The sequence below is a fragment of the Mastigoproctus giganteus genome, chromosome 5 (genome assembly GCF_048544385.1).
Source record: "Mastigoproctus giganteus isolate SK-2022 chromosome 5, ASM4854438v1, whole genome shotgun sequence".
Taxonomy (NCBI): domain Eukaryota; kingdom Metazoa; phylum Arthropoda; class Arachnida; order Uropygi; family Thelyphonidae; genus Mastigoproctus; species Mastigoproctus giganteus.
This window is the reverse complement of record NC_143579.1, coordinates 36,675,326-36,688,309: the sequence shown is the minus strand read 5'-3', so window position 1 is coordinate 36,688,309 and position 12,984 is coordinate 36,675,326. Positions and strand designations below refer to the sequence as shown.

The window sequence follows — 12,984 nt, the reverse complement described above, 5'->3', positions numbered from 1 at the left end:
AATTACAAATAAAAGTCTGAAGTTCTCACACAACACTAGTTATGAAGTTCCAGGATAAGTAGCCTCATTGTAGTGTACTAAAATGTTTTGGCAATATTTGGATTTTTGTGATATGGAGAATCAAATGAATGGGGGAAAGGGAGGCATGGAGAGGAGGTGCATGAACATTCATGGAACACCTCTACCAACAGGAACAAGGGAGATTAACCTTGTTGACTGATGAAAAGCAAATGGTTTCAGAAACGCATAAATGGACTGTTATTGAATTAGAAGTTCAAATGATTACCATTGAACTGATATAATAAATTACTATACTGAATTGTATTACCCAAACAAAAATGGTTATTTTTAGTAACTATTTTTGTTTAATTTATTTATCACAATTACACTTTTTTCTTCGTCTCCTTAGAAATTGTTCGGGCTTGTACTCATTGCATTAACCAAGGAACAGTAATGTACTGGGGAACATCAAGGTGGACTACTGCTGAAATTATGGTAAATATTTTACATAAAATTAATTATCATAAAATATGGATCTGAATAAAAATGAACAAAATGTTTTAAGGCAAAGTTAAAAAAAAAAAAAAAAAAAAAGATTTTATATAACAAACAGTGTGCCAGTTTTATAAACAAAGTATGAATGAAGGGTGTATGTACATCCATTATGAGTATGAGTTTTACTGAGATAGCCTTGCTTTTTTTTGGATTGCTATCTTATGAATGTTTTGTTACTAATTCTGGTTACTAATTTTGTTACTAATACTGTTATCTATACTTTTAAAACTGAATATTGTGTTTTGCTATTTGGTTTTGTCTTGTGTGCTATTACATATCCTTGAGTAGTCACAGAAGGATAATTCCTTATATATGGTTCCTCTAAATATCTGAGCTGCGACTGGCCCACTCATGTAACAACGCTAGAGAACAACTTGCTATTGTTATTCCGACTGTTTTTATAAAGGAAATGTTGTTTTGTGTGCAAAAAAAAAAAATTATTATCATCACTTGTTTGAAGACTGGGATGGAATTCTTCATTAATATTTTGGTCCCTTTTGCACAGTGTTTTGATTTCAAAATCCATTTTTTATTTTTTTTACCTTTTGATACAATATTCTAGTTAATACAGTGTTCACATATTTTTAATCAGATATGTTGAAATAGTAATTTTCTTCAATTTTTTAAAAACAAAAATTATGTATAGGACTATTTGGAGCTACCTTTTCAAAAATGATAATAATAATAATAGAAAAAACAACTATATTTTTAAATTTTGATTTTTTTGCTACTTGGCCATGTGTCAGCAATTATTTTTATTTTATTACAACTGTAGTTTTCATTATATGCAGAAAATAAAATGGGAAGCTGTATTTTGGGACTTATACTGTTTAATAATGTAAGAAGTCATGTGAACAGTTAGTTGCATTCCAATTTTTTGCACTGTATCAGAATATTTTTTATTCAGATTTGTTTTGTGGGCTAAGGTAAAGAAAGTCAACAGGAGAACCATGGCAAACTATGGGAGACTTACCAGACAAACTGATTTGCTGCTACCGCAGTTTCTCCAAGAATATTCGGTAAATAGATTGTGCGAATTATCAGTAGCAGAAGTAGAGGTTGAGAACAATATCCTGATTGACATGAAGGCGTGACAGACGATGTAATGATTAGTTTTGTTTTTGAATACATTGTGTCCTGTCCAATGTATACTGGTCACCACGAGTCCAGAGCTTTCAGGTCTGGTCGTTTAGGTGTGTGGTTATGACTGGGCTGTGCCACTAGTAGGGGTCTCTCCTGGAATTCTGTTCCCATCCAGAAAGGCAAAGTTAGGGATGTCTGTTCAGTGCAATCTGACTTGGGGGCAAGTTTCAGGGCTCTCGTCCATTTAGTTGCAGGGTCAGCAGAGCTGCATATTGTCGGAGTTAGTGAAAAGTCTAAATCAGGAAAGTCCAAAATGGTGTTAAGTCATTCATGGGACAGAGGTCCTGTCCAAATAATGATGGTAGTCAGGTGTATGTTGTCATCCAGTGGTAGGAATTTTATTCTTGTGAAGAGCTCCTGGCAGTATTGCAAGAAGGCCTTGTACTCTGTCGCTGTCCAACAAGTAATGCTCCTGGTGTTTTGGAGTGAAGTTAATTCTGGTAATCAGGATGCAGCGAAGGTCCTCGTACAAAGGGCAGTTATACATTAGGTGACTCCAGCTCTCCACAGTGGCAGAGGGGTCATAAATAATTCCAAGACTTGAGAGCTTGGCTCTGATGGATCCGTGTCTTGTAAGCATGAAAGTTGTGTGCAGGCTGTGGGAGAACCATGAAGGAGACTTAGGATATACCTTGGTGATATGTGAAATAAATTTCCTAGTGATGTTCCCTTTAGTGGAGTTAGCCCATCTATCTTGCCAGGTCTGCTATAGCTGGAGGGTTAAGGTGCTTCTTTTCAGCCTTCAAGTTGTTAGCAGGATCAATGGTATATTCCATGAAGGTTACCGATGTGCCTTTTGATAGGTGGTAGAGGAACCTGCATCGTATCACCTCCAGGTCCAAAGGGAGGTTGCCTGCCAGCACCTGAAGGGCATGGGTGCTGACAGTACGGCAGGCCCAGGTAATGGTAAGGAGGATAAATCTTTGAATAGTTTCGAGCTTCTTTTTGTTTACTGCTATTTTTGCTCTCGGATACAATATCCCTGCAGTGTATGTAATTGCCAGTAAAAAGAGAAGTGTGTGTGTGTGTGTGTGTACAGCAGTTGAGGCCCCAATCCCACCATGTAACTCTTGCGACCAAGGCAGTATAGTTCCTTAACTGTCTGCAAACGTTTCAAATGTGGGAGGAATGTAAGTCCTGAGTCAAGGATTATTCCTAGATATTTAAATTCAGTAGTGAAACATATTGTGGTCTCGTCTATCTTAATTTGTGGGCATCTTCTGAGGGATATATATTATTACTGCTACGTGACACAGAGCAAAACGGAAAGAAAAGAAAATAATAAGTTGCAGCTAAAAATATGTTTAATGTTAAATTATGTTTTACTTCAACAGGAAAGTAATATGTGTACTACGTTCCTGTTAAGGCGCCTCCATAGCCAGGTGGTCAGGAGCAGCAGTGCGTAGCACATGCTTCTTGATTAGACCGGGGTTCGAGCCCGTGACCACCCAAATACGTAGGATGCAGAAAGGTCAGGGAATGACCACCGAATATCTCTGGAGCAATATGGCCTTAGTTGCTAATGCTCCTAAGAACCAAATAACAACAAACTTTCCTGTTGAAGGAGGGAGCCTTTGAGTAAGATGAAATTGGTCTTTATTGGAGAGATTTGAAGATTATGATCCCTTGCCCAGTTTTGTAATATCGAGAGAGCCTGATTTGCAGAATTTTCTAGTTGCGTTCTGCTGTCTGCAGCCACAGCCAGGATCAGGTCATCTGCATAGGCCTGGGAGATAACTTCATTCAGGTTAGTGGTGAGGAATTCATCAAGTACGACATTCCAAAGGAGCAGCCCAGTACCGAGCCTTGGGGGCAGCTCCTGTAAACCTGGCGTTTGACTCTGCAGTATGGTGCATTGACATTTATTTCTCTGTCTGTGAGGTAGCTTCTTATGGTGTTATAGAGGTTTCTGGGGAGACAGGCACATCGTAGACAGCTGAGGATGCTCGGCCACCAGAGTGAGTTGAACCCCCCCTAGCAAAATCTGTGGCAATAATCAGGAAATATTTTCTTTTGGAGTTTGTGGCAGTTGTAAGGATATTCTGGAGTGCACCAACTGTTGGGCATCCTTGTTTGAAACCATATTGGCTTGTAGAGGACAAATTTGCTGCATTCTAATGTACTGTAATTCTACTGTGTAGGAGATGTTCAAAAAGCTTGCTTAGCACAGATAACAGGGCAATCGATCTATATGAAGATGGGATTTCTGGAGGCTTGGTTGGGTTTTTCAGAATCAGGTGTATGTTAGCTGTCTTCCAATCAGAGGGGAAGACCCCTGTCTGCGGGCAGTGATTGAATCCCTATGACACTGCAATTTCAAGATACGAAATCAGTCCCCCAACTTTTTAATTACACCTCATGTGCTGCCAATCCTATTGATATTTCAAGGTGACCCATCAAGATGGGAGAAGTGGCTAGTGATTTTTTTTTTTTTTTTTTTTTGGCTAATATTATATAAGCTTGTTTTCTTGCATCATTTGCCATTACTGCTACTAATATTCATTAATGATATTGACGAAGGTATATGACCTTCTTACTGTCTAAGTTTGCAGATGACACAAAGATCTACAAAAATTAGGCAGATGGGCTGAGAAGTGGCAACTGAAATTGAACATCGACAAATGCACCATACAGCTACTCAAGGCACCCACTCAAGGTAATAGAGAACAAAAAAGATCTTGGAGTAATAGTTCTCTGAGCAGTGGAGATGGGCTGCTGGGATAGCTCATGGAGTTTTGTCAACAGGGATAAAGGAGGTAATTATTCCACTGTATAAGGCAGTAATGGTTAGGCCACATTTTGAGGTACAAGTCTGAAAGCCTCATTTTAGAAAAGATGTCAATCTTTGGAATGGTGCAGAGAAGTAACAAGATTAGTGAGTGAGAGAAAGAAAAGGATACTCTTACCAAGAAACACTTCATTTCTGCAAATTGCAGCATCTTGAAACTGGGCACCTGTGAGGAGAACTGATTGAGGTGTTTAAGGCTTTGAATGGATTGAGTAAGCTAATTGTTGGTGGCATCCTTACTATTCGCTGAACAACAAATCTAAGGGGACATAATTGAGGAGGATATGGTTGCAGGACAGATGTGGAGAAAGTTTCTTTCAGCCAGAGGATAATTAATTGTTGATACAAACTTCTATCCAATATTGTGAAAGTGATTAGTTTGAATAAATTTAAGGAAGAATTAAACAAATTATTAAAGGGGATAGACAGGTTATATAGGAAGTGGTTTCTTGGATGTAATTAGATGCCAATTTCATAAGTCTATGAAAACTGTTTTATTAATTTTTTTTTTTTCATGTAGGAAGCCTACACAGTTGCTCGTCAATGCCACATGATACCTCCTACAGTTGAGCAAACTGAATATCATATGTTTCAGCGAGAAAAGGTTGAATTGCACCTACCAGAGTTGTTTCATAAAATTGGTAAGTGAAAAGTAATACATTTCAAATTCTGAATATTTTTAGAGAATTTTCTTTTTTGGCATTAATAAGATTAGTAGGTTTTAAGAGTTCATGAAATAAAATTAACTCCTTTTATGAATATCTGTAAAGATATTCTGGAAACTTTTGTTTTAAATTATTAGTAAATATTCTATTCATTATTTACTATTTTTATTGAAAAATTATGTGAAGAAAGATTAACATAAGTTTAATCATCTTTAAGAAATAAAAGAAATATATATGTTTCATATAAATATTTATCCAGTTCCTTTTTGAATCTGTCTAAGCTTTTCTATTCCATAAGATTAGTTTTCAGTAGTTAATGTAAATTTTTTACTTTCAATAATTAAACATAAAAATAATAATTAAACTACAAATATAAAATTTGATTTTTTTTTTAAGCCCCAAACACAAAAGTTATTAGAACCTATAGTACTTAGAACCATGCATAGGTTGAAGGAAGAAGAAGATACTTGTTGACATTAGACTTGAACTTCTGTAAATTGTAATTTCGAGGAAATACATATGGAGGAAGGTTGTTCCAGAAAATGGAAGTTGAATGAATAAATAAGGAAGAAGAAAAGTTAGTTCTGTGAGTTTGACAGAACTAACTTTTCAGTAAGTGGGATAGTCGTGCCATCCTTGGCACAATCACCTCACTCACAGAGAAAGCAACAATACTAAGTGTAACCCTTTTGAAGTCCTAATGAAATGCCAATTACCTTTAAAGCACCACATATCTGCCACTCATACTTCTGATAGTGTACACCTAAGAGAATGTTCTCCATGTTTGCATATGTTTCTTTTTTGTGGATGGCATACGCAAGAGGTATTGAAGGCAGCATATTTCTATTGTGTAATAACACAGCCTTAAGGCTAACCTTAGAAGCGTCTATAAATAGTCGCCATTCTTTGGGAACATGCCTCATGTTCATTGCTGACATTACACCATCAACATCGTTATAAACAGTGAGTTGCAAACACCCATGCATTGAGTTTTGATGAACATGTGTGGAGCCCAGTTCTTGTCCTGGCTGCCTACTTTGCACCCAAAGTACAAAAGTAGGCCTTTTTTTATGCCTCGAGTTAAGGGATGCTTTCTTTAAGCTAGCGGATAGTCCAGATGACTTCTCCACATACGTAACAGAAGTCATCCAGACTATCACACAATTATGGAGCATATTAATCTTACATGACACAAATACTGTGCAAAAAGGTAAGAATCTCAGATAATAACCATTAACAAATCACCCAGTATCTAGCTGTATTCAAGGATTACTGCAACAGAGTCGAAGACTTATTTGAGACCACAACCTTATCACGTGATGCAGAGTGAGATGGCAGTTGCCGATCACGTGATAAAAGTGTGGTAGTGCTGAAGCCAAGAGCCATAGTTGATTGATAATGTAGAGTAATTTGCTAACATGAGACCCTAACTGCAGTTTGAAAACAAGAGCCAGTTTGAAAAGTTTTAATGTGATTTTCGTGTTCAGCAGCAGCATAAAATTAGTCAGGATTGGATATTTTCGTTTTTGTAACATTTTACGTGCTGACCAGTGTGCTTTAAGAGTTGGCAGTTAATTGATCTCTCCATTACTTTAGAAAGAGTAGAAGTAAGTTCAATGGGACTATAATTGGATGGGAGGAATTTGTCACCCTTTTTAGGAACTGGCTGGATATGAGCAGAAGGAAACACATTTGGAATAAGAAAGAGAAAAAATGTTACACAGAACAGGAGTAAATTCAGAAGCACAGGTTTTAAGAACAATCAGAGAAATACTATCAGGAGCTTTCTTAGCATCTAGATCAGTGGTTTTTGACCTTTCTTTAATAATGGCACCCCTAAGTAATTTATTTTATTTTGTGGCACCCTTCTCAATTTTCTGCCTGTTAGATACAATTCTGTATGTATAATATTAAAAAAATGTTATATAATAGTTATTACAATAATATAACTATAAACAAAATTACAGTTCATAATACAAATTATATATATATATATATATATAATAATTTTATTCTTTATATAGAGGTACTTAATAAACATCAATTATAGTTACCATAAAAATTAAAAAGATAATGTACACCTTTTTATAATGAAATAAATATATAAATTAAAACAAAAAAAAAAAAAAAAAAAGTTTAAGTAACTTAAACCTAAATTATGTGGCACCCCTGGAATGTTGTTGCAGCACCCCAGTTGAAAACCACTAATCAGATTGTCCAAAATCCTTCTGACATCCTTTTAGCATTAGCATTAGCATTAGTAGAGGCATATGATGCAAGAAAGCAAGCTTATTCAGCATCAGCCAAAAAAAAAAAAAAAAAAACCCACTCCCATTTCACCCATCTGTTCGTTCCAAATACCTGTCCAGTTGAGCTTTAAATTTGTTTAGGCTATCAACTTCTACAACAAGTAATGGAAGTCGGTTCCACCAACCAACCACCCGCTGGCCAAAGGCAAATTTCCGCACATCTATCCGACATCCGTCCTTCCTCAATTTGAATTTATGCCCTCTGAGGTGATTATTCTGAGCAAGATGAAGAATCCCATTGGCATTGAGCATGCTCAAACCATTCAAAGCCTTATACACCTCTATCAGATCACCTCGCCGGTGCCTAGTCTCCAGACTCTGTAATTTGCAAAACTTAAGCCTTTCTTCGTAAGAGCAACCCTTTGTTCCATTCACTAATCTTGTTGCCCTTCTCTGTACCCGTTCCAGCAGTTCTACATCCTTCTTGAAATGAGGCCTCCAGACCTGTATACAGTACTCAAGATGTGGCCTAACCATTGCCTTATACAAGGGAATAATCACCTCCTTATCCCTGCTAGAAAAATTCCTGTATATCATTGACAACACACCATGAGCTACTCTTGCAGCTCGTCTGCACTGCTCAGAGAACTTCATATCTGCCTGCACAATTACCCCCAGGTCCTTTTCATTCTCCACCACTATCAGTGTAGTACCGCAGAGTTGATACGTTGCTCTGGGGTTACTGTTTCCCATATGTAGTACTTTACATTTGTCAATGTTAAACTTCATTTGCCACCTCTCAGCCCATCTGTTCAACCTTTCCAGATCCTGTTGCAGCAGCATAGCGTCAGTAGTGTCCTTAACGACCCTGCCAACCTTTGTATCATCTGCAAACTTGGACATTAAACTTGATATCCCATCCTCAATATCATTCATAAACACCGAAAACAACAACGGACCCAACACTGAACCTTGAGGAACTCCACTAATAACATTAGTCCATGTTGAGCAGTGTCTTTTGATTACCACTCTCTGTCTTCTGCCACTCAACCAACCCTTATCCATAGCAGCAATTTGCCTCCAATGCCACACTGCTCCAATTTGTGCAGCAGTCTTCCATGTGCAACAGTATCAAAAGCCTTTCTAAGATCCAAATATATAATATCAAAGTTATTCCCTGCATCCAGTTCTTTTGTGACTACATCATAGTATCCAATCAAATTGGTCAGGCAAGACCTGCCCTTAACAAAACCATGCTGCGTCTGAGCTATAACTGAATTCTTGTCTAGATGATCCTGCAGTGCTTCTTTAACCAGTTGTTGTTGTTGTGTTTTTAGGAGCATTAGCAACTAAGGCCATATTGCTCCAGGATATGCGGTGGTCATTCCTTAACCTTTCCGCATCCTCCGTATTTGGTGGTGACGGGCTCGAACCCCGGTCTAATCAAGAAGCGTGTGCTACGCACTGCTGCCCCTTCCCACCTGGCTACGGAGGCGCCTTCTTTAACCAGTGCCTCCATTAATTTACCTGGAACAGAAGTTAAACTAACAGGTCTATAATTACTTGTGTCAGCCTTTGATCCTCCTTTGTGAATTGGGGTTACATTTGCACATCTCCAGTCTATGGGTACCTCCCCTGAGTCCAAAGAAGCTCTCATAATTATGTTTTTAATGGAAGACCACAGGAGGCATTAAATGGAGTGTACTAGAAATGGTGGGAGGTAGTTTACCAAGATCATCAATACACAAGTTGGAAGAAAATTAAGATGCTAGCAGATCAGCTTTACCTTGGCTGAAGTAGCAATAGAAACATCTCATTTTAACAGAGGTAGGAACATAGATAGTAAAAAGTTGCAGCAAATAGCTTTGGCAAAAGAAGTAAGTTTTCTATTCTTAGCCTGTTTGAAATCTAGTTTGGACTGATTAATAACTGCTTTACAATTGTTGTGAGCTTTGGTGTAGGCAGAAAATGAACTTGGAGATTTGGATGTTATGAAATGCAACATTCTTTTCTTGAACAGCCTTAGCACATTTATAGGAAAAATCAAGGTTTGGATAAGAATTTCACCCCTACAAGAATAATTTCACTAACACAATCCGAGCAAACATTGACATCAGAAGATTTGAAACAGAAATCCGACCAAGGAAGAGAAATCTCACAGATCATCTCATTTTGCATCCATATACAGTAGAGTGTCAAATCTGAACTAATTGGGACCAGAGGTTGTTTGGACTTCCATTTTATGGATTTTTATCAAAAACACTGTTCTGGAGACTGACAAAAAAAAAAAAAAAAAAAAAAAAAAAGGGTTAATGTTTACAAGCGGGTACCCCTTCCGATTGATAGCAATGATTGACATACCTAACCCACTATTGGTTAGCATTAGGGTGTTTATTCCCCCCTGCCGCTGTTTTAAAATCGGAAAATGAGTTCCCAATTTTAAAACAGTGGCAAGGAAGGGGGGGGGGGGGCGTTAAACACCCTAATTAAGACTAATCATAGCGGACTAGGCATGTCAATCACTGCTACTTGCAACAATTAGTCGGAAGGGGTACTTGCTTATAAATTTTAACCAAAACAGTTTAGTAAGTTTAGAAATAAAAGCACTGGCTTTAAAATCTGAGGGACCACCTAATTTTTTGTTAAAATCCAGTGCCTTTCCATACAACAAAGATCCGGATATGGATTCTCCAAAACTTTGTCTCTGTGTGAACCACAAAAATTTAACCCCAGGGGCTCACATCTGGTGAGTATGTGCCTGGCACACCCAGGGTCCTGAGCTGGATATCATCGTTCATCTCTTTCTTGGTGATTCCTTTCTACTTCTTTCTCTCTCTCAGGGTAACTCAGGAATATTTTTGCTGGTGCAGCATAAGCCTCAGGCTTCCTTGCACCATATGGCTAATAATAATAATAATAATAAAATAAATGGCATCTTAAAGGGATTGCTCATGAGCTGATAGTTTTTCTTTTTTTTTTTCACCATCTGAATCAGGTTTCGACGTAAACTTAAAAATTTTTTTTTTGTTGTTGTTGTTTTTAATGTCTGTTGTGGTTGACTTTCCAACCATTTAAAATTTTCCTAATGAAGACCCTTTTAAAGTCTGTTTAAAATCTCAAACTTCAATTCAATTATTAAAAATTTCTGCTTCCTTTTAAAAGACGAAGAATACTACAGTACAGAAAAATAAACCTCTGTAAAAACTCTGTTCAGAATCTTTTTACTCCATACCTCACTTATGCATATTGTGTTAGTCTTAATTTCTGTATGCCATGTTCTTTGTTTTCGATTGATGCTTATCTTTTTTTACTGTTTTGATTTTACAATTCCCAAAAAAATGTCAGTGGACAGAAATATCAGATTACGAGGTGTGTTGAATAACAGATTATAAAGTGTTATGTTTACTTATATGTAAAAATTTAGTGCTATGTTTACTATATGTACATTAATTAAGCTATGTACATACATGTAAATTTATTTTTATTTTGCTAACCTGTGGATTAATCTTCAGATTTTCATGTATCATTTAATTCTGTTAATTGGTAAGGGGAAAAAAAAATTGGTAAGGAAAAAAATATATATATAAATTTGCACTTTATATCTTAATTTTTATAGTCTGTGGATAATATTCCTCCAATTTTCGCTTATTAGAATTGTCATTTAATAGAATCAAAATTCAATTCACAAACCTGATCACAATAGCCGGCACTTACTGCAATTATTTTATGTCACCTGCATAAAAAAATAATAAGTGCTGGCTTATTTGGATTATTGACATTTGGATTTTTGATGCGCTACTGTAATTCCAAACAGCACAAAGTTGAGAATTGCCATGACAGAAAGGCTCCATTGGGGAAGAGACCATCACCAGGTTGTGATCTGAGGTGCCTAGAGGACCACTCACCTCAATCATGTACTTAGAAGGGTTATTTGTGAGAAAAAGATCAAGCATTGGCTGCATGGTTAGGATTGTCTGATATTCTGATAGTAAATGAACAATTTCCACAGGGTCATTGGTAATTGCAAAAGCCTAAGCATCTTGATCAGCTGGGTCTGTGTGACTTGAAAATGGAAGCCAGCTGGAGTTATGAGCATTAAAATCACCAGGAAAAATTACTTCACCATTAGGAAAGTTGGACTGGAGAAAGTCAAGTTTCAAAGAGTTCCAAGTGATTAGTGGAGTTGGGAGAATGATAGAGGCAACAGATGAATGTGACAGAATGTGGTAAAAAGATTTTAAGCCAGAGAAGATCGAAAAGAGGAGATTCCAAATTACAAATCTCTGACAGGGAATATCAGAATGGACATATGTACAAATACCACTTTTGAAGTGAAAGGAATCATAAAGTGAATAATTTGGACAACTGAGATGAGCCATAGTTGAATCAACCGATAACTGGGATTCTGTCAGAAAAAGTACATGGAGTTTGCCTTTGGCAGACTGTAAGTGGAAATGGATATCATTGAGATTAAAACTGAGACCACATATATTTGTGAAATGAAGGTGGAAATGTTTAGATCCTTTTGCAGATGTTTTTCCTATTAGTTTGACAAGTCATGAAGTATTCAGTAGTGAGAAATGGTGGCAAGGACATGCTGTATGAAGTAATGAAATATGGCATAGACCCATCGCCCACTGCATGCACTCTGCTCAGACTCCCTCCAGTCACTATCTGGAAGAATAGAGGCAGTCAGATTATACGCTAGCTGATCCAGAAGCCTCCTAGAGAGTTACCAATAAGTTTGGTCTGATGAACTATCTAGTGACCAGCCTGTGAACACTGTTTTAGAGCTGTACCCTCGAAATGTAAGGAAGATTGGATCTTGCCACGATGTCCATCATAACCTCAAAAGACACCAATCATACTGCATGATGGAAGAGTTGGGGGATGCCATCTCCTCCATTACAAAAATTAAATGATATTTTGAAAAATGATAATTAAGGGTAAGGATTCTTGTGTTCCGTGACCAATACTTTCAGCATTTTATTTGTTTTGGTACCTGGCCAAATGTAGAGCATCTGCTATTGAACTATGAACAAGATTGATGGTAGTAGATCTCATGTAAATGAAGCCATTGTGTTTGGATTTGGGAATATCGCTTAAAATTAGCAACCATATTTGAACAAGAAAATTTATGTAAATTTAGTCACTGAAAATTTAAGAAGAAATAATCACATACACTATTAAAATATGCAAAAATAGATTTTTTATTTATTTTATTTTATCAGATATCCTCAAATGCAAAATTCATAATAAAATTAAGAAATTTATCTTGGATGCTCCAGAAATCTAAGATGAGATTCATTTTCTGCTACTTTTTCTAATACTGCTGCTAATAAATTCTACTGAAAATTTATACTTTCAGGAACAGGGACAATAACTTGGTCTCCTCAAGCCTTTGGAATACTCACAGGAAAATTTGATGAAGGAATTCATTTATTATCTAAAGGCTCAGTAAAAGTGCGTATACATGTTATACTTATTATATTATAAAATTCATCAAATAAAGTAAATTTCTTTTTAACTAACTGCAGAAGTTCTTTGGAAAGTTCAGTTATCCCGTGCCCATAAAAATTATGTG

At 36.7% G+C, this 12,984-nt stretch overlaps 1 protein-coding gene across 1 annotated transcript in view; it reads left to right on the top strand.

Annotated features, from left to right (window-relative positions):
* LOC150085306 (voltage-gated potassium channel subunit beta-2-like) overlaps positions 1-12,984 on the top strand; it is a 355,409-nt gene that overhangs the window by 283,162 nt on the left and 59,263 nt on the right. The window contains exons 11-13 of the mRNA XM_090373139.1: positions 410-495; positions 5,007-5,127; positions 12,769-12,863. Coding sequence (XP_090229265.1) covers positions 410-495; positions 5,007-5,127; positions 12,769-12,863 — 302 coding nt within the window. The remainder of the gene's footprint in view (positions 1-409; positions 496-5,006; positions 5,128-12,768; positions 12,864-12,984) is intronic.